The following is a 22,262-nucleotide window of genomic DNA, read 5'->3' as shown; positions in this document are numbered from 1 at the left end:
GGGTGCTAAATATATTGCAGCCATTACCTTTTGTTCAACAGTTGACAGTTTTAAAACATTGCGGCCTGTCTATGTGCAAAGGGAGCGAAGAGAAAAGGATGATTTCAGTGTAACAGCTTTTTAAATATGGGACAGAGGCAGAGCAAATCACTGAAAACAAGTCGGTATATAATTAATGCAGTTTTAAAAAAAAAAAGGGAAATTAAAATATTTTCTATTTTGCACAACAAAAACATGTTTTCATGTCTGACATTTAAATGTCATTTGGAAACAGTCTCACTTTGTGCTGATAGCTCAGAGGAAAGGAAACCTGTTTTACAGTGATTGATGTTTAATTTAGGCTGAATGATTTTTTTTATTCCTGCTGTCAGCAGGTGTGGGAATGAACAGGTCCAGGTCCAGGATGACCCGTAGCTCCAGCTCTCAGACCAGGCACAGCGACCCCGCAGAGATCCAGGAGGACTCTGGGTCGGGTCCGTATGGAAAGCAGCGAAGGAAGCAGACAGACTCTGCTTTGGCCCAGGACCTCAGTCAGATGAGTGTGAGTGGACAGGACGGTTTACCCATAAGGTGCGGACATATTACAGTAACCTTTACTTGATTTTTTAAAAATGTATGATGTGAGAAGATGAATTAGAGCAGGAGGTCACACTGTAATATCAAGATCAGCGATTAACAAACATAAAAAAACACGTTTATCATTATTATTAGTAAGTACATGCACATACGTATACACAAATACCCACATATACGCACACTTGAACATACATGCAACAAAACATGTCTTGGCTCTTGATCCTCGGGCAGAGGTCTTCTGCTTGTCCCAGAGTCCAGGCTGAGGACCAAAGGGGACAGAGCTTTTGCAACCAGGGCCTCAAGGCTCTGGAATGACCTGACCGAGGATATAAGGCTGTCTGAGTCACTGGCTTTGTTTAAGTCTCTCCTAAAAACATATCCTGACTTTATCTGAGCTTTCTAGTTTACTGCTATCTTATTGATTTTATTTCCCATTTATTATCTTGATTTTACCTTTGGCCTTATTTTATCTTTTACTAGCTGACATTTTATGACATGTTATTTGTTTTATTCCCCTTGTGTTTTAAATGTGTTAAGTTTTATTATACAGCACTTTGTAGCTGTGTTTTGAAAGGTGCCATATATATATAAAGTTTATTATTATTATTATTATTATTATTATTATTATTATATTTTTTGGCGATTTGAGCCCCACAAGCTGAGAGCCATCTAGTTCTGTTATATTCAAGAGAAGGCAGACATCTCTATGGCAGATATTTCCACCACTCTGCAGCTCGCACCAAAACAATCTAATCTTCATCTGAAAAAACTCTTTGTAAAGAGATTATGTCTCTTGGTTATACATAAACTGTTTAATATAAAATCATTTTTGTTACAAGTAATTTTGTCAGGTATGTCACATATGCATCAAGTTGTGTTTATGTGTCTTTACTGTCCTGCTCTCCAGTGAAGGACAGATGTCTGAAGGTAGCAGTGACCCTGTTCTGGCTGTTCATTCCTCTGGGTCCACCTCTGGTCAGGACAGTCCATCTGCGTTAGCTGCTAAGTCCTCATCCCGGGGTGGTCTGGCCTCTGTGGCCCGGCTGCTGAAGCTCGGCCGCTGTAAGAACGTGGTGGTGGTGGCCGGAGCAGGAATCAGCACAGCCAGCGGCATCCCAGACTTCAGGTTGGTGTCTGTCGAATTTTGTTCTCTCTACGCCCTCCTCTCCATCGTCGCGTTACTATTGCTGAGTCTTTTTACCTGAAGTGTAAACCTGTTCAGTGAATACAGAAACCGTCCAGACTCACTGTTAGCTGCTCTTTACTGAAAGCATCACCATAATGTCTCTTCACATTTTCAGGACTCCAGGAACAGGTCTTTACGCCAATCTGGAGAAGTACAACATCCCTTACCCAGAAGCTATTTTCAACATCGACTACTTCTCCAACGACCCGCAGCCCTTCTTCTCCCTGGCCAAGGCTCTGTATCCCGGACGTCACCGACCAAACTACATACACTACTTCATCCGCATGCTTCATCACAAAGGCCTGCTGCTCCGAATGTACACTCAGAACATCGATGGACTGGAGAAACGTGAGTGAGATTTTAAAGGGAAAAAATACACTAAGAAATTAAACTCTGTAATGTAAATATGATAGTATTCCTATGTACAGTATGTCTGTGAACGCACCACCAGGAGGCATACTGGATTTGTGCAGTGTCTCTTTTTCATGACCAGTAGTTGCACAACTTGACACTTCTGTTTTATTTCCCAGAATTAACTTTCTTGTTTGCTCTTGATGTCCGTTATAATATTCAATATCTTTTTTCACAGTGTGTGGCATCCCAGATGAAAAACTTGTGGAAGCTCACGGTAGTTTTGCCACAGCTTCCTGTCACCTGTGCTATACTGCGTACCCTGCAGAGGAGGCTAAGGTATGTCTGACTCCTTGTTTAAAAAAAAAACATTCTAATTCAATATAATAATTTGCAGCATTTGATGTTGATGTAATGCTGTCTTCATGTGTTTGTTTCGCAGCATGCCATAATGAACGATAACGTCCCCATATGCACATTCTGCGCTGCAACAGTCAAACCTGATGTTGTGTTTTTTGGCGAGGACCTCCCTCAGAAGTATTTCCTCCACACTAAAGACTTCCGCAAAGCCGACCTGCTGATAATTATGGGCACATCTTTACAGGTAAATATTTGTGGTATCTGCATTCAGTTCCTAAAATGGGTTCTAGTACATTTTGTGAGCAGATAAACCCTGAGCTCAAACAAAAATTCACTGTTTCAGATTGAGCCATTCGCCAGCCTGGTGAACACAGTGCGCTCCACTGTTCCACGGCTCCTCCTGAACCGACACGCTGTGGGTCCCTTTGAGAAGGTCCCCTTGCGAAGAGGAGACCGCGTTGAGCTGGGTGACCTGGAGGATACAGTGCGGAGGTTTGCCGAAATGCTCGGCTGGAATGATGAGATTGAGGAGCTGATGAGGAGTCAGGAAACACTGGTAGGTTACATTTAAACACTTGGCCTTTAACACTAGGTTATACAAGAATTTACAAACTATTAATCACTTTTTTTCCTACCTAATTTAGTGATCATCACGTCTCTCTGTAGTGGAATTAACATCATACTATGCATGCATACTCCTATCGTGATGGTCCACCAGCAGATGGAGACATGAAATACTTTTCAATGTATATAATATTCACTCATTGTGCAAATTTAGAAAAAGCAAGTTGGCCAGTTCTGATTCTGTTTATTTTAAAGCCAATATCAGCCAATACCAATGGCGTGCTGATATTATTGTGCATCCCTAATAATTTCATATGTGGCAGCTGAACCTTTTTGGCTTCATACACCACTGAGCAACTGTCAGGAATGAATGGGTCCCTGCCTCCAATGCTGTATCCACGTCTCTTTATACATCCACAGTGACTATGTAGCCTCGAGCCGCTAACATCAACCAGAGATTAGAAGCGGGCCACAGAGGTCTGGCAAGCACACTTCTTTGTAACTCCACACCAACACTCCGTCTGTAGCCACAGAACGCTTTACACAGCTAATATGCAATTGCACTCCCCAACAGACTTCCCTGTGTGAAATCTGTGGAGTTCCTCTTTCACTTTCTCTTGGCTCTATTTGAAAACACCTCTGCTGACTGTTGTAATAATCTCTCTCTTTGCAGAGCGTCCCTTCATTGATAAGCAGCCCTTCGTCAGTGAGTGGACAGACAGCTTGCCAGAGCAGAGGAGCTCCAGAGCCTGTAGGTGTGATGGAGACATCCAGGTCCAGACCAGCAGGTCAAAGAGCAGCCAGCAGCGGCGGCGAGGAGACAGACTCAGAGACGGACAGCAAGAGCTCCGTTTCATCCAGCCTGAGCAACTGATGCTGAATGTTTTACTAACGATGGCACTGGAAAGGTTTGAGACGATTACTTCTTTCCTTCGTTAACACGCGTTACTTTTTATCTGGTTATTTTCTTCTTGCTGCAAAATGGTTTTCGTTGTGTGCAGTGGAGTGAAAGTACATCTTACCCCAGAAGAGTGTATCATGTTCATATGTAAATCAAATTATCAGTTTATCAAGCTACCGACGAGCATATTTAAAGCACTTATTATAGAGGGAGGGTCCATTCAGAACACTAGTAAATAAATATCAGAGCCCTGTAACAAATGTTTCTTCAGATGTTTTATACGTCCCATGTCAGTTCACTTGTTAATGTTTTATATCAGCACAACACTGTATTTTAACAATATTTAATAAAAGTATTGTGTAATGTTTGCATCATTTGTCCTCTTTTTATAAGGTTAATGTAGTTTACATCCAAAAATGACAACTACTCTTATTCTCCAGTTTATTAACGTATCAGTGTAAATAAATGTGGTGCTATTTACAGTATGTAAAGAATGTGCAAAAACAAAAAACAGAATTACTGTAACATATTCTTTCCAGATGGAGAAGTGATCAGCATGCAATTTCATTTATCCCTCTATGATTGTGGAGGAAACAGAAGGCGTTACACAGGAGCACACAAGTAAACAAAAAAATATTATTCTACAGATGCATGACAAATTTTAAGGGAAAAACCTAAAGAAATGAGCATTGAGACATAAGAAATGGTGACTAAACAGTTTGGAAAGTATTAACGTTTTGCGAAACTTGTGCTCTGGCCTTTGTAGTCATCAGACTTCTATTTTAAAGGGCACCAAAATTGTTCTGGAGGCTTGTGGTGGCGTAATACCTCACTGAAACACTTAAAGGGTAACATTGTGTTTTTAAACCTGGACCTTATTTTCCCATGTTTTTGTGTCTAAGTGACTAATAGGAACAACATTTTTTTATTTTGGTCCAGTATTTAACGAGAAGTCTGCAGCCAGCAGCAGTGGAACAAGCTACAATGTAACCACATGGGGCATTTGTGCACCATCTGCATCAACATAGAGCCTACGTCGTACCCTACGCCAAAACTTGAGGAGCACCTCCCCAGAAATATAACTACACCTCATGGCAATGCAGACCATCTGTCTATTTTTGTAAGCTGAAACCATTTCCCTCAGTGGAAACAAAGCTTTTGTTTACTTTTATTTCACAGATAAAAAGCAATACATTTTGAAGACAATAAAGCCTCAACAAAATAGCATTTTTAAGTCTCAGGTGTGATTTATCCTAGCTTCATATGAGCGGAGGAAAAGCCCGCTAGCGGCTAGGCTAATTTACACAATGTAAAATGCGATAGGCTTGTGCTAATTAACGTTAGCATGTCGTATTTATGGGGAAAATGTGCCAGATAAAGACAAATGGTTTGTCTGTGTATACTGCGTGTTATAGTGAAGCCAATTTGTGTACTCGTGTTTGGAATAGTCACTATTAAGACATGTTTAATGTGTGTTTTGAATCAACTAAACTTCACAGAAAACCTGCCACCGACCAGTGTTTTGGAGGTGTAGCTGCAGAGTGACACAGACAAACTACCGTATAAGTATAAATGCTCACGATGGCATAGGCCACGTCGTAGACTCTGCATAGAGCTGACGTACAAGTATAAATCCTTCTTAAATGTCAATCAACACTATGGAAAGGACCCTTTTTGTCTAACCAGGAACAGCCTCGTAAAAGAAAGAAACACCAATTTTAGCATGTATAGTGCCAACATATTTTCAAATCTAACTGGGTGATTCAGGGCTGTGTCTGGTTAAACAAATAGGATCTTCATCTAAACAAAAAGGTCCAACTTTGCAGGGATACTTCCCATATTGTTGTCAGACATGTAGAATAACAATCTGAGGCTGTCAGTGGCAAAAAAACAGCACTTTTGGAGAACTTAAACTGACTGTGTGCAATGCACCGAGTGGTTACACTTCAGCCTGCTTTGCCCCTGCTGGCTGTCGCCCTCTCACTATACTGGACCAGTTTCAAAAACTGTTGTTCCCATTAGTCACTTGTACACAAACACATGACAGAATAGGGTCAGGTTTAAATATACGTAAGTTAGCCTTTAAAGTTGGTTTCCCCTTTAATTTGTGACTCATCTATATATCTGACCTTTCACAACTTAACAAGTAGGAAAAAAATTTGTCACATGTAATTCAAAAGGTGACTCAAAGTCTTCTGTGCTTGTGTGAGGCCGACTCCAGACAATTTAAACATTCCTTTTAATCCACTTATCTGAGTTACTGTGTGTGTGTGTGAGTAGGCAGTGGTGGTGACTCACAGGTCAAGTGAAACAAACGTGCTCATCATGATTATTCACTATTAATCCAGTGAACTGTCACCGATTCCCGTAATAATGACACATGTTCTCTGGGTATAGTAATATTCTATTTCTCTGGATTGTAATCAGCATTTTTTTTTTTATACATCAAACGTCAGTAATCTGAGGCAGGGTTTCAGTTCGGAGGCCAAATCTGTTGTGTAGTTGTAGCCAAACATGCAGCTTGTTTCAGAATTGGCAGCTTTTACATTAAATTAATGTTTTACCAACACAAAGAAATATTACTCAGTTCATACAGACACTAAACATGTGGATTTGTATAAAATTAGCAAAAATTTCAATCTAGAAAAAGAAAAAAAAGAAAAAATCACATCACCGAAACCTGATTTAACATCATGCACATTTGGCAAAAAATAAAATAGATTAGAAAACAATCATTGTAGTTTAGCCATTTCTTTGTCAAGAGTCCACAACAGGCAGAAACTATCTGTTTACTATCATCCAGCACAGGAAAATGTTGCATCGCTCTAATCAAATTCCTCATTTTACATGAAAGGAAGTCCTCTCGTCTGAAACACCTTTTCAGTGACAGTAAACCTACAAGCCCTGAATTCAGAAGGTTTCCTTGGTGACTAACTGGTGTGCAACATTCATGATAATTACACAACCAAACACAGACTCACTGTGAGCAAATTAAATCTATCACACACCGACACGGCCCCATTTCTAAATATACATCAATCCTGTGGTCCATCTTGGACAGGCCCCATGATTTTAAACCAACAGTTTTCAATGATTTTATGTTTAAATGTGTGTGTGTGTGTGTGTGTGTGTGTGTGTGTGTAACGTGCACTTGAATCATCTAGATATACAAAATCATCATGTCGCAGAGAAAAACAAAATCAGATAAACATAAAAAAGTGTAAAACAAAAAGCAGAGGTGAAGGAATGATTATTCAGACCCAATGACACTTTGAACAAACTATAATAACAGTGCTTTCAGTGAGATACACATGATCCAGCAAAGAATTATATTATTACCTCTATTTCTTTTTTTTTTTTTTTTTCTTAAACTCAAGGAGCGGTAAAGTAAATGAGGAAGGTGCAACAGTAACCATGGAGGCCTTCAGCCGTGCATCAAGTCCACTTCCACTGTGGTGGTGAACGTCTCACTGCTGCGACAGGGCCTCATGATGAGCTGTGTCCCAGTTCAGGGCTGGATCACCAGAAGTCATATTTCTAGATTGAGTTAATATTGTGATACCAGGATTTGAACTTTGATTCCAGTATAAAAAATGACACTTAATGCCTCTTTTGATACCACGGCAAAATGACAAAAGCTCATAAACTAGGATATTTTTTTTCTTTTTTTCATAACCTTGGATTGAAAACCTGATTGTAGATCTGTTTTTTGTCACTTTGGTAATTTTGATACTATCAAATGTGTAATTAACGGAGATCGTATTGTCTGAAACACTTGCTATCGATAAAGTATTACAGTATTTATACTTCTGACAACCGTACGCGAGGTTCACACTGGATGCCGAAGCACAGCGATTTTCTGTGGAGTGCTGCCCCCTTCCTTTCCGTGCTTATGTTCAGCGATTAAGCTGTTCACACAAGATGCACTGTGGCCCCGAGCCCCACAGCCAGCTTGCGATCTGCAGCGATAGTTTAGGGCATCTGGTCTATTTTTTCCGCAAGCAAATCTGGTAAGAAAACACACTGATAATCTAGTATGAACAATATAAAGGATATATTAGATATAATATAAAAGATCTGATACTTACTAATTATATAATATACAACTCATGCTCACTTACTTCACATATTTGTCAGTTGTGTCTGAACAGAGAGCGAGAGAGACGATCAGACACACACACAAGCAGACAGAGAGTTTTATGTGTAATTAGAAAAGAGCAGATTCGAAAATTTGCTTGCTGACCGGCGCTGAGAAATGCGCTTCTGGTTGTGAACATGACAACTCAGAGTGCACTTCTGCATCAGTGTGAACACGACGAACATGATAACAGACTAAATACATTATAACAAGCCAAGATATTGTATAAGTAGACCTGGCATAAACGTACAGATGAATAGAAGTTACGTGGATACCTTTACCATTAACCTGATACACTACTTGCCAGCTGTGCTGCATTTGAAGGGCAACTTCCTGGTAGTACGAGTTAAAAACCAGATCCTAAATTCCAGCATTAGTTTGAGTGTCAGTGAGACTGGTCCTGACTCTAGATCCACACACTGTGCTTATATCTACCAATTTAAGTTTAAGTTAATGGAGTATGAGTTATTGGGAGGTATCAGTACAGCGCGTGTATCTACTGACTGACCATTGCTACCTCTGCTCAGTTACCGTAAACAGGTTCAGCCATCTTTAAACTCCTCTAAAGGACCCATCTTCATGGACACCTTCCTTCAAAGGATCCAGACCTTCAAATGGGACACAGCTCCAGATGTGTGCGGGCCAAGTGGGCTTCGCCTGGAAAATGTGGCCTAAATGTGCAGTGCACTAATCAGAGTCTGATCCAGAGTCCTCGGGTGGATCACAGAGTGTTTCTTCGAGAGGTGCTAACGTCCCGTCAGGCCTGACCCCCATCGGGCGGATCACATTCTGCCTGTGGACACAAAGAGAAAAACATCAGAGATGCCTCTCGCTGGATGGAGAGAGGTTAGATAGGGAGGTAAACCAAAGAACATGCAATCAGTCATTTATTTGCCCCATGGAATCATACAAGGTAAAACTGTGTATTGAAATTTAGTCCTTTTTTTGCCTCTGTCAACAATGTAAGCTGCTGCTTAATAACGGTCCACACTTTCGGATGGTTCTGGCAATCCATGGTGTGGAATGATTTAACTGTAGTGTTGGGTACACCTGCTTCTGTTGCACAAATTAAATTCATCAGTCAGTGAATTCATCGATGTAATCAGTAACATCAATGGTGTCCTCGAACTCCAATTGGCTTTGGAGGAGGCATCGTGGTCCATCCACACATCCCGACCCCCAACAACACTCCTCCCGAATACGAGCGGCAACGCTCTGTAGCCACCTCTGCACGGCACACAGCAGTGATCCAGAGCAGGAACAGGACAGCACCTCACATTCCCACTGACACACCACTCCTTTTTTCACCATAAAACACACACCTCATCCCCCTCTTTCATTAGAGTCCTCTGCTCTGTCAGATCAGCATTTAGGAAAAGAGTCCCCTGGCTAAATGGCACTGTCCAGGATTTAGCCAAGTTTTGGTGAAACAAAGGACGTAACAGTTCCTGACATCCTGCTGGAAGCTGATGCGGCACGTAGGTTGGTGAGTTTATTATCCAACACCAGTACAGCGGCTAGCAGGATGCTAGTTCCGCTGGTGCCCATCTTCTCCACCTTTACTCAATGTTTCTACATTTGAAAACCTCAACCTAGCTAGCTAGTAGAAGTCTGAAGAAGGAAAGGTTACAGACTTGTGAGTTGATTTCCTCAGCCCAACCAGTGACTCGCAGTCACCACCATCCAATGCCAACCACAACAAGCACCACCAACACTTACAAAATAGACCTAAGAGCATAAATTTAGCACGAATTCAGAGAATCTGCACCTATGTCAAAAAAATAGTGTCTGACTGTCTTCATGTATGTTTCCAATTAAAATAAAACTCAGCACCCAGGACCCTTTGTATCCACGAACAGAGGGCTTTCACTTGTACATCTTTACTCTCTTACATCCAGAACTCAAGGACCCTCACTCTACAACCCCCCACCCCGCTTCATGGACACTTTTTGCCCCTGTCTGACCATCCTCTTACTCCCTCTCCCTCTCCCCCCTCTCCTCTCCTCTGGCAGTTTAATTACCGGATCAGCGCTCAGACTAATCTCCTCAAAGCCACGGCTGCCCCTTCATCCTAATCCAATTATACCTGCACTGTGTGTCACCACTCCCTCCAAGATGATTTATCAGAGAATTATCCGCCAAAGATTTAAAAAGGACCCATTTGCATTCATTTGAGGAGAGATTCAAATATAAATGGCCATGTAAGTCCTACTGATTCCCCCAATTACATTTAATTTATCCTGGGAAATATACAGGTTATGTAAGTTCATTAACAAGAAGGTGGAGGGGACCTGTGGTGTGGTTATATCTGAAAATATTTAAGCATTTTCTCTGTGATAAAACCAGCAAAGAGGCACCACCTGTCCACAGCCTTGTATCACTGGTGAAAGTCAGCAGGTACAGTGAGGACTAACAAGACACAACAAACAAAAACATGAAACATCATCTCTCCCAATTAGTGTAAAAATAATCCCTCCTCTCCTCCTCAGCAGTGACGGAGGACTGGGGGTCTGGCAGATGTAAGAGGGGGTGGGTGGAGGTGCAGAATATGTGCTAATTGGAGGACCAGTTAAGCAGTTAGGGGAGCACATTCTTCCAGGGCTCCGACTGATCTCCTTAGAGTCTGTACTGAGGGAGTACCTCTCCCGTCATCATCACATCTCCTTCACTGAGCAAGAGAAGAAAGAAGATGCGGCCTCGGAAAGGAATCTTCCTCTTCTGGGCACACGTGCCTCATTACAGCTCAACCCCCTCTTTGGCTTAACAATGACAAGGTCAGGTTTCTTACGTCCGCACATTTGTTCGCCCCTGTCTCTTCCTTTTTCGTCCACGTTCCACCCAAATTGCTTTGTTGTTAGTTGTGCCTCTGTCTCAGTCCACTCCCTGCCTTGCCAATGACTGGCTCCTCAGAATGACAAGAATAAAGTCGGGACACATGTTATCAAAAAACCTGAATGCGGCACATAAAAGGAACCAGGACTCTGTGTCCCAATTAGGTGATAATTAAAGGAGCGGCGGTAATCATGCTGCAGTGGCGTGCCAGTTGCTTCCATTTACTCCAGCTGAATGCTGCGGCGTGCTGGAAGTCCGGGCCTAATTGAAGCTGCTGCTAACAGCAAGAGATTCTTCCTTTGATGAATCGGTTGGCAGGGAGCGAGCTCACTGTTACCTTTGTACAGGTATTGTGCTTGACTAATGTTAGCCTCTGCTCACTAGAGAAAGGTCAACACAAATACAGCGGGGCTCTCTGCAGAGCAAACAATGAATAATATGAATAATTTGAGAGGGCAAAGCAACAGTTGTTCAAACTGAGAAAGTTAATGATCTTAGTCAAGCCTTTGATAAACAATGAATTGTGTTTCTTTTGCAAAGACTCCTGTGGCTTTTTTTTTTTTTGCTGTTTAACGATCTTTCTTGAGAAGCATCAATTGTGAAATTCTGGGCCTACACTGAAATTTTAAGGTGCAGTGTTTATGATTTAGGGGGATATGCTGGCAGAAATGGAATATAAAAAGTATGTTTTCTTAGATGTATAATCTATATTAAAAAAATAAGAATTACTGTGTTTGCATTACCTTTAAATGAGCTGTTTATATCTACATAGGGAGCAGGTCATCGTCTACAGAGATCGCCATGTTTCTACAGTAGCTCAGAATGGACAAACCAAACACTGGCTCTAGATAGGGCTATTCGTTATCTCGATGTTTTAATGTGAAACTGCTTTATTCAGTGTTTTTACCAATTTAAATCAGCAGGTCAGTTTACTTTTAAACCGAACATTGTCTAGGAAACACTGATTTGTAATGTAAAAGTACTTCATTCAGTGTTTTTACCGGTTCAAATCACCTGGTCCGTTTGTTTTGGAGACAAGAGATCTCTGTGGGTAACTCAGCTTTAAGTAAAAACCTCCTGAACAATGAATACTGAAGGAAATTTAGCCAGAAGTTCACGCTTGGAAAACTGGAGAAGATTCAGCTGGTTGCAATCTGCAGTCCTCACTGCTAAGTCTTACACACTGCTCTTTTAAAATAACAATGTAGCTGATAGCTGAAGCTGATGTTTTCTTGTTGTTTATACATCATACTGTCCTCCTCCAAATATTAATGAAAAAAAGGAAAAAAAATCTGTGGTGGCCTACTTCGTAGTAAGATGCGTGTTTTTCTTTACAAAGATGAGCATATCAGCCTTGTTGCAGCTCTATTTCTCTTCTCATCCAAGATATGACATGCAGAGCTTTACAGCTGCTCACTGAAAGTAAATGTGAAAACAAACCGCACGTGTGCACAACAGTTGCCTTTTTACGTCATGTCAAAGTCAGGTCCAGCCAGTGGTGAATCAGCAGCTTATTTGTGATGTAACTGTCTTCCAAGTCTGATAAATGACAGCATCTAGCCTGCGTGAAATTAAAGTGACATAACATAAACATCAGCCACTGCCATTGGGGACTGTCATCTTATTTGCCAATAGGTCGTTAGAAGTCAACAAAGTGAATACTGGCAGATACCAATGTTCGCCTGATGAATCAGTGATGCTGAAACAGCCTATCAGAGGATCTGAGGAGAGCTCAAAATACTGATATAAAACTAAAACCTATCCATTTAGTCTGGCTGTTATGAGGTGTTTTATAATTTTATGGCTTTATTAGGGTCCGGGCAGCTAAGCTCCCAGGACACTATTGTAATCCTAGGTATTCTTTTTCTTTCTTCTTCCGAGGAAATCATACTTCCCATGGGTGAAAACTCACCAAACTTTGCACAAAGGTCCAGTCTCATGCCAGATATCCTCAGCTGTAAACTCAAGCCAATAGTCCTGATGGTGGCGCTACAGCAAGCGTCTCAAGTTCAAAAATTTGAAAATTCACAACAAATCAACCATACGTGCTACAACTTCACAACTTTCATCAAACTGTAGCCCCAATACTGAAGAAACTTTTGTAACTTTAAACCTATTAAAATTATGAAGTCCATGACATTGTTTTTTTCAAAAACTGTAAAATTTCTTAAACCTATCTTTTCCCACAATTTTTGCTCAATTGACACCAAACTTGCTACAGAGCATCTTCAGACTGTCCTACAAAAACTAAGTTCCTCAGATTTTTGATTTATCAAAAATTGAGCCTACAGTGCATCAAAGTGTTTGACTGTAAACGGTTCTGTAAACATATACATGCAAATTCTTGCTAAATAAATCTTCAATGTTCATGAAAAAAAATGAAAAAATTCTAGAGTCATGGTCGATGATGTTTGGCAAATTTCAGAATTTTATCTCAAAAACTGAATTTTTGACAGCATTTTGAATTTTGCTCTAATGTGAACAATTGGAGTCAATGTAAAAATGGCAATTTTAAACATCAGTTTTTCACTTATGGAGCAAATCAATCATTGTTACAAACAAATTACCAACATCTCCATGCTGTCTAGATGCAATATGTGTATTTTCAGATTTTTGTTTCGATAACTGAATTTTTTACAGTGGTTTGAAATCTGCTTTTCCATGCATGGACGGCTGCTAAACCTGCACGTCTGGCTTAGTCAATTTGTGAAGCTACACATGAATTGTCACTGACTAATTAGCTCAGTGAGATAGAAATTGATTCTTAGTCTCAGAGGTTGTGAGTTCAAGCCTCAGCTGATGCAAAAGGCAGATTGTGTTGCTAAATTCCTAAATGTCTTCCAATTCTTCTGCTTGTTGCTCAGAATTGCCTAAAAACGCCCGGACCCGACCCATCGCTGCGCAGCAGCTATAATTACTTGTTTATCATCATTATTTACTTTTTCATTTTTGTCAAAACTTTGTTGACCATTGTGCTTTTTTAACATTCTACCATTTTAACAGCCTTTTAGTCAATCGCCTGTACAGCACTTTAAAGTGCACTGATAGGTGCCATATAAGTTAAGTTTGACTGATAATAAAAACATTTTCCAGTTTACTATATTTACCTTGACAACTTGTCAAACATATTGACAAGTTTCTGGGCTTCGTACTCCTTCTGCTCCTCCGTCATCTCTTCGATGGGGTTCGGCATTGGCTCCTCCACGTGACCGGTGATGGGGTTAATGCTGCAACAAGCAGACGAGGAAGCTTAATGTAAAGCTGCAAACAGATTCATACATTATCAATGCGTACACATTAATGTGATATACAAGCTGACATCAGATTGTCAGGGCTTTATTTTAAGACTTGTGCAGAGCACTCACAAGGGTTTTGCAGATTTGTATTCCTCTGTGTCTGAGTCTTCATCTTCAGAGTACTGAGTCTCTCCTCTCCCTCCTGCGAGAAGTCCTCGAGCCACAAGGAGCCCTGCTGCGTTTCCATATCCTGTATACTTCAACAGGTTGTCCACTACAAGACGACACCACAAATACACAAGGTTGTGAAGTTAAATATAATAATTTAAATGTGTGATGCTGAGCCATGCTGAAGTCACAGATATGCAGTAATCATATATCTGACAGTGCCCTCCTTTATCAACTATGCCCAACTAGAGATGTCATTCCTGCTCTTTCACTCTCATGCTTTCTCATCTGGTGTTCATGTTCTTCCCCTGACCCGACCACTGCTCACCGCTTTCTTTGCAGAGGACAAAGAGAAACTCTGCAGCCGTCTGCTTCACACCCATGTCGACGTGTGTCATAAGGCGAACCAACTTGTTTCTGGTGGTGGTGCCAATTTCTGGCCTGATCTTCACATCTTTCAGCGGGGGAAGTACCTGTACATACAGACATTATAAATAGTTCAGATTATTGTTTTTCCATCACTATAACCAAGCTCTGACACCTAGTCACTGGCTAATGAACACACACATACACACACATTAATGGCTTTAAAGGCGATTAAAATCTGGCTGAGATGTCATTACTTTACTCAGACATTTGAGGAGGGCAGCTGCTCGCCTCTCACATCACATATTTTAATATTATCTCTGTTTAAACCTGCTACTGTACCTGAGCTTTGATATATCTGCGGATCTCCCTGTGATGTCTGGATCCTTCAGTCAGAAGGCTGAGCACCGGAGTCAAACCCTCTTTGTAGTTGGAGCCCTGCTTGGAGTGACACAAACCACAAACACTTCACAAGCTGCACAAGCTGGAACAGTGGACTGATTTTAATCTGTGGTGCACAGATGGGAAACATGAGGAAGGGTGGATGAGAAACTGAATGACATGCACTACAGCACTGTCATGAGTGGGTGTATTTAAAGGGTACAAGGTCCAGCACTGCTTTTAAATATCAGCGCACCATAGCTGGCTGGATGTGAGTGTATCTCTGTTTGTAGTGTAGTTTATACATAAGCTCAAAATATTTCTGTTACGTCCCGTAGCATCAACAACAGGTGTAAATTTACTCCACTAGTGTGATGTATTATATTTCACCATTCATACTAGTTTATTTTAGGGACATATTAGAGTATTAGATGAACCATTAACCACACATAAACAGATATTTTGGACAAGTAACTTTCAGTGTGTAAACAATGCTGCTGGTTCTTCCTGTATTCACCACAGAGGATGAACTTTACCTTGTCCATCCTTTTCTCCATGAAGTCTATTAACTTCTGGATTGCATCCATGTTTTTCCCACCATATATCTCCAGTCCTCCCTGGACAGGCACGTCGATTAACACGTCCAGGCAGGACACAGGCAGGTTATTCAGCAGGTTGACAGCATGGCTGCAGATTAGAAAACAGAAAAAAACTCTGAATATTGTAGATCTTTACGAAATGTTTGATATTTTACAGTGGGGTACATAAAGGGGAGATATTAAATCAGCAGGGTCTGTGAGGCTGAAGAGGTCCAAGTCCCAAAAAAAAAGGTAGGTTTAAGAAGTGAAGTAGATGATTAAAGGATGAAAGCTCTGGAACATTTTGCCTGAGACAAGTTGTTCAAAAGTCAAAGACCCCTCGTGGCAAAGGACCAAATCACCTCTTGTTTTTAATCCACATTTTGGAACAGCTGATGGGGAGCTGCCAGATGACCTCAGGGTGCGATCTGGCTTACACGGGGTAAACAGGGGCTTTTAAGTGAAGAATGATTTGATTTTACTCCCACCTGTGCCACATTGTTTAGTCTACACAAATCTGTGTTGTCAGGACAGCAAAACACAGAAAATAAAGTTTTATAATGAATATTTTATCAAGATAATTACGTCAATCCCCAGCTAGAAAATTCTACCCTCTAAAAAGTTGGCACATTCATCAAGGCTGCCCGAGTTTTGAGATTTATCTACTTAGTCTGGATATCGACTAGACCTGCAACAATTCAATTAACTGATTCGTTGATCGACAGAAAATTAATTGCCAACCATTCTGATTATCAAATAATTGTTTTAGTATTTTTTTAAGCAAAACAGCCAAAAAAATATTGATTTTAAGTTTCTTAAATTTGAGAATTTGATGCTTTTCTTTGTCATACATGATAATTGAAAAGTTGGGGACCTTTCATGTTTCACTATGACATTTTGTTAATAAAACAATTAGAATGAAAAACAGTTGATTTTTTTCTTTCTAATTAGAAATAAAAAATAAAAGGCAGGTTAATCGATAATAAAAATAATCGTTAGTTTGACAAGTTATTTAACAATACAGCCAAGAAATTACATCACTGTATTGGTATATATATGTGAGAATCTGCTGCTTTTCTTTGTCAAGTTTAATAGTAAATGAAGAGTCTTTAGGTTGTGGACTTTTTTTTGACATTTTATAGACCAATTAATCAATTAATTATGAAAATTATCAACAGATTAATGGATACTGAAAGTAATCATTGGTTGTAGCCCTAATATTGATGTTACTACTGTCTAAGAAGACTTGCAATAGCTAATCAGAGACAAATAATGAGGGTAAGGTAGGAAAGAGGACCTAAATAGTGAATTTAAAAAAGGATGTTTGTGTTTGGTGAGGAAAATCTGAAATTTCTTCTTATATTCATGATGCACACTGATTTTAAAGCTGGTTCTGATTTATAAAAAGTCAAAGGCCTCAAGGCCGTTTTCTATATAAAGACAACTTTACCCGTTTACACTCCCCCACTCCACCTGTCATATAGTTATATTCAAACAAAGTAAGGTTGGTCAATGGGCCAAACTCCCACGACCAGTTGAGCCACTAACTCGACAGGTCAAGAGAAACATCAGTCTCTTTTACATGACACTATTTAAATTTCAGTTTCTGACCACAGATTCTTGGCATTCCTGCATTTAATTACCATGAGAAGAAGATACTGCTGCAGTGTTAGGATAAGAGCATCTAGAGGATGATATCCCCCAACAAGGCTCTGGCAACACATGTCTGTTTTTGCCACAAGTCACTGCAGTCTGCTATCGAACCGTAAGCTATCAGTCTCAATTTGTGGCAAGGCTAGTCTCTCACTCACAGCTGCTCTGTGGACACAGTGCTTGTCCAGAGGGGTGCTTATATGCAAATCACAGCAGGTGACAGCAGTGCATGGGTTCAAGTTAGTTTGCTGAGTGGTGGTGGAAGCACTTTGTCAGTCTGTGTGCTTTTCAATGCAAATCAGTTTCAAATAGTTTGACCAGTTTCACAGGTTGCAAAGTGCAAAGCGCCTTTATTCAATGTCCACGTTTTATCTTACTAAAGATTAAAGAGTAACTTCAGTATTTTTCAACCTTGACCCTCTTTTCCCATGTTTTTGTGCCTAAGTGACTCATGGGAACAACAGGTTTTTTTTAAACGGTCCAGTATTGCACAAGATGGCTGCAGTCAGCAGTGGCAAAACAGGCTTCGATATAACCAGTCAGGGCATTTGTGCACCATCAATTTAGATCTATTAAAAGTGCTCATTTTGCCACTGACTGGCTCAGATTGTTATTCTAAGTGTCTAGAGACTAGAGACAGAGACAGACCTTTTTGTTAAAAAGGGATCTTCTTTTTGATTAACCAGAAACAGCCCCAAAATCACCACTGCCAAATTATCAGACACCAAAGAGGTCTATCCCTGTAGGGCCCTTTAAAGCAGTGGTTCCCAACTGGTGGGTCGCTGTCCAAAGTGGGTTGCGGGCCCATTCTGAATGGACTGCAAGTGACTTGCAAACATGTCAAGTTTGAAAAACACACATAATTTTAAAGTACAGTAAATTTCCAGCACAGAGCTTTTGTTTTCAAGTGCCGTTTTCTGCTATAGAGTGAGTGACTAATTGACAGCTCCTTGACAGAGACAGCAAACTAGCTCAATGACATGGCCAAACACAAGTATGAGGCTGAATGTATTGAACTGTGGGACTTCAAACTAATAATTAAGGAGAAATCTGGACCCCGTGGCTGGACCAGTTGGGAACCATTGTTCTAGCAAATGTAACTTAAAGGTGGACTAAAGCCCTGACTGGTTACATCGCAGCCTGTTTGAACCAACTTCAAAACCTTTGGTTCCCTTAGTCAGAAAATATGGGAAAATAGTGTACAGGTTTAAGTTACCCTTTAAAATACTAAGATCAGTAGAGGTCAGACTTCCCACCTGTGTGCTTCCTCTGTTTTCTCCTCTGTCTCAGTCTTCAGCATCAACAGATGACGCAGGATGGCAGCAATGAGTCTGAACTGGTGGTCATCCTCCTATCAAATCAAAGATGTACAAAAACATGAATTCCAAGCAGACACTTTGATCGTTAAGAATTAAAGCAAAACAACGTGGGAGAAAAATACTCAAGCTACAAGGACAGGGACCTAGAAGCTCAGGCTTAACTGCAAAAACAGCCGCATCTAAATTCAATGAGGCATCACATCCAGTCTAAACTGTAAACAGAGGAGCTCTAGGAGAGCTTTTTGTCTAGATTTCAAAAAACAGGATGAGGAAGAGGAGTCTTCTACAGTATCGAAGAGGAGAGCAGGGTCAAACTTAAAAACTACAATCTCAATTTGGTGTCATCAAGACTTACACTGTCAGATGCAGCCTTTGCGGTCATGTGTCCCCTTCAGTCCAAATTGCATGAAATGTGGCAAGACCGCTAAGTTTAATGGTGATTTTCATAAATCAGCTGTAGCTACAAACTACTGCATGATACCTACATCATGAATGGCATCAATCAAAATCAAATACTTGCCATGCGGTCCAAAAGCATATGTACCAAATAGCGTCCCATTTCATTCACAGGATATAATGACATTGCTTCTTGGCCTCTGTGTGTCTGTAGACCTTTGAGCTGCTTTAGTTTCAGGGTCCTGGTGTTGTGCATGCTGGCTCCCTGTCACACTATCTGGGATATCTGATAGAACAGAGCCACTGTAGATGTTATCAGAATCAACTGTGATTGTCTGACTATAGCATGTCAAATTGTCTGCGGTAAAAAAGACCTATCTTAAGTTGGACATTTCTGACAGTGACTAGTCTGATTTACATGTGACACACTGGTTATTACACACCCTCAATATGAAAGATAATAAAAAACAAGCACATTTTGGTGAGTGCAACCTGTCTAATCATGTCTGTGATTTCCAATTAACTGTGTATTTCATGATCAAGTTGCAAAATAAGTTTGATATGGATGAATATAAAAGGCTTCTATAAGGATGGCTTTAGGTCTGTCACGATTTATTTATTTATTATTTATTAACCTTTATTTAACCAGGAAGATCCCACTGAGATTAACAACCTCTTTTTCAAGGGAGACCTGGCCAAGATAGGCAGCAGCAAGTATGAAGCACAGTTACAAATTACACAGATAAAACACAAACAATGTTGTTTCTTGGATACTGACCCCAGCAAAAATCACATCATCATCATTTTAATATTTTCAGTGAAAATTACCTTTTTTTTTTGGCATTTTTTGCAGCCCTACTCAAAAGTTGGGCTGATATGAGGAAATGTTACATTGCTGAATATCGTATATATTGTATGTTACTTACTTAATAAATAAAAAGATATTTAAGTGTACTCAGTTCTGCCTTTCTGCCGCTTTGAATTTACTGCTAAAACACAACAAATTATTATATTAGAAAAATGAAAGGGAAATATTTTCAACATTCTTTTACTGAACAAACTGAACTGAAAGCAAAAGGCATTGAATAAAAAAAATAATGATGATGAAAAAGAAAGATCTCTTTCAACTAACTCAAAAAATTCCTGTGCGCAATATTGCAGTATTTCATGATGTGTTTATCACGTAAGTTGACATCACAAAGCTGCAGCCCTACTCAGAAGACCATTTTGAGTTGTCATTGACAGAAAAGCACAGGTGTAAAACATTAATATTAACAACAACTATGTACTGAAACTGGCACACCTACACATGAGGACTCCCCCTACACACCTGATACTGATTTTGTCACCAATTGTCTCACCTGCTCTGGCCCTTGAACTGGTCACAGCTTATCACGAATTAGATGAATGTCCCTGATGGTGTGTAAACTGACATGTAATGATTATCTTAATGACGCAGTGCAGAGCTTGTGCATTAAATTTGGAAGTATCTTGAGCTGCACTGTTTTAATTAAGATACTCTACACTGTATGTCACATTTACACTGACAGTAAATTACTAACAGGTCAATTGTTTTCTTCAGAGAGATGTAAAAAGGATAAATGGTTCGTAATAGATATAATTTGGCTGTTGTGGGGAGCAGGTATATGATCTCTCTGGACAAGGACAGTCTGTAATTGAGCAAATGATAGAGCCAGAAACATTTACGTTTCTGGTGATGCATACTTGATCCTCTCTTAAACCCTGTGCGCAACAACGACTGAGAGAACAAACCCAAATCACTAGCTTGCTGCAAGAGATTTAAAACATATAACCACAACACACTCACCTCACCACCAGAGTCAGACAGTGTGAGGTTGAACAAGGCCTTGAGTGCCTCCATTGCTCGCTCATTGTCCTCAGCAGGCATGGGCAGGGCCTGCGGATCTGGACGGGCAGCTTCATAGGGACCAACCCAGCGCACATCCAGGGTGTGCTCCAGCACCTCTGTCAGTAGTCTCACAGCATGCCATTCTCTCCTCAAAAGCCCTCTCACATCAGGTCTCAGTGCAGACAGCAGGAAGAGAAGGCGCAGTGTGAACAGGCCCACCTCATGGTGCCATGTGCGGGCTGTACGCAGGCTGGCACAGAGGCCATGAGCCAGCTGCACATCTACACTGACCTGCTGGGCAGCAGGACTGTTGTACACCACATTGCATAGGCACTTCAAGGCCTCCACCACCACCCTCTCCTCCTCCTCTGACTGGGTGTCTTCCTGAGAGTTTTTCTGGTTGTCATCTCCTTCCTCTCCAGCATTCAGCCTCGCCATGCCTCCCAGGATCAACATGCCCTCCCTGGTGGCTACAGGTGCGAGGACACGCTTGTCTCTGGACAGGATGCGGAGTGTCACCAGACATGTTTGCTGACAGCTGGGCTGCACCTGCCTCCCGAGGACTGACAACACACTCTGACACAACTTCTGAAATGACACAAGCGACAAAATTATAGATTACAACATAACTGAGCTGCCCTGATGACCTAATAACCAGCTGCTCGTCTAACTAGTACTTACACTCCGCAGGGTTTCTTCCTTTGGGTCAAAACTGAAGGTGTGACTGTTCTGAAACAGATAAGATGCTCATTGTGGACACCAAACAACTCATATCACAAACACATATTAAACATGCCTTATAACAAATAGCCCAAAGCCCTAGCATCTGTGAAATGGATGTGATTATTTCCCAGAGATCTCAATGAATTAGCATATCTGTGATTATATTGCTACGTAAACTCTAACGCTGGGTGTAAGTTAGTAACATGGTTTGTGAGCAGGCAGTGTTAGCATTATCAGCACTACGTTGGTGTAAACAACGTATCCAGGTCCTGTTTGCCTCATTCATATGCTTGGTGTAATATGTTTAACGACACATCATATGACAGTGCTAACACGTTAGCTTATTCGGCTGCTAAGATGTTTAGCTAACTCAAAGCGAGCTGTTTAGCTAGCTAGCTAACGTTAGCGTCGCAGTTTGTTTTGGTTAACGTGAAAACGAGTACAGACGCCGCTTACCTCTCGATTATACTGCTGCAGAAGCTTCTCGATATCCTCTTCGTTGGCAGTTTCAAGCTGCGACACGACGGTATTCAAATCCATGTTGGATATCTGATGATAGAGTAGTTAGCTTGGTTTAGACGTGACCAATGGGTGTTGTGCAGCTAGCTAGCTAGCTGACAGGCTAGCTTAGTGGGATAGTGTCAGTCAGGTCTGCTGCTGCTGT

At 40.8% G+C, this 22,262-nt stretch overlaps 2 protein-coding genes across 6 annotated transcripts in view; one reads left to right on the top strand and one right to left on the bottom strand.

Annotated features, from left to right (window-relative positions):
- The window catches only part of si:dkey-103i16.6 (uncharacterized protein LOC557125 homolog), a 15,949-nt gene extending 8,779 nt beyond the window's left edge, over positions 1-7,170 (top strand). For 2 of the 3 annotated variants that reach the window (XM_050072705.1, XM_050072706.1), the window contains exons 2-8: positions 372-570; positions 1,484-1,702; positions 1,878-2,110; positions 2,352-2,452; positions 2,556-2,717; positions 2,817-3,029; positions 3,711-7,170. In XM_050072705.1, coding sequence (XP_049928662.1) covers positions 383-570; positions 1,484-1,702; positions 1,878-2,110; positions 2,352-2,452; positions 2,556-2,717; positions 2,817-3,029; positions 3,711-3,911 — 1,317 coding nt within the window. In that variant the 5' untranslated portion in view covers positions 372-382 and the 3' untranslated portion in view covers positions 3,912-7,170. The remainder of the gene's footprint in view (positions 1-371; positions 571-1,483; positions 1,703-1,877; positions 2,111-2,351; positions 2,453-2,555; positions 2,718-2,816; positions 3,030-3,710) is intronic. The other variant, XM_050072704.1, reaches the window with a different exon arrangement.
- Positions 4,366-22,262, bottom strand: ric8b (RIC8 guanine nucleotide exchange factor B). 3 transcript variants are annotated; one of them, XM_050072701.1, is made up of 10 exons: positions 22,055-22,262; positions 21,557-21,604; positions 20,834-21,463; positions 18,547-18,641; positions 15,596-15,746; positions 15,021-15,119; positions 14,641-14,785; positions 14,274-14,418; positions 14,016-14,135; positions 4,366-8,869 (listed from the first exon to the last, which is right to left on the bottom strand). In XM_050072701.1, exons 1-10 carry the CDS (start codon positions 22,136-22,138, stop codon positions 8,764-8,766), a joined length of 1,623 nt encoding a protein of 540 aa, XP_049928658.1. In that variant the 5' UTR covers positions 22,139-22,262; the 3' UTR covers positions 4,366-8,763. The 3 variants fall into 3 exon arrangements, with proteins under 3 accessions (XP_049928658.1, XP_049928659.1, XP_049928660.1); XM_050072702.1 differs by having other exon boundaries at positions 15,021-15,116; XM_050072703.1 differs by having other exon boundaries at positions 20,834-21,460.

This window comes from Epinephelus moara, chromosome 20 (genome assembly GCF_006386435.1).
Source record: "Epinephelus moara isolate mb chromosome 20, YSFRI_EMoa_1.0, whole genome shotgun sequence".
NCBI classification, from domain to species: domain Eukaryota; kingdom Metazoa; phylum Chordata; class Actinopteri; order Perciformes; family Serranidae; genus Epinephelus; species Epinephelus moara.
This window is presented reverse-complemented; position numbering and strand designations above follow the sequence as displayed.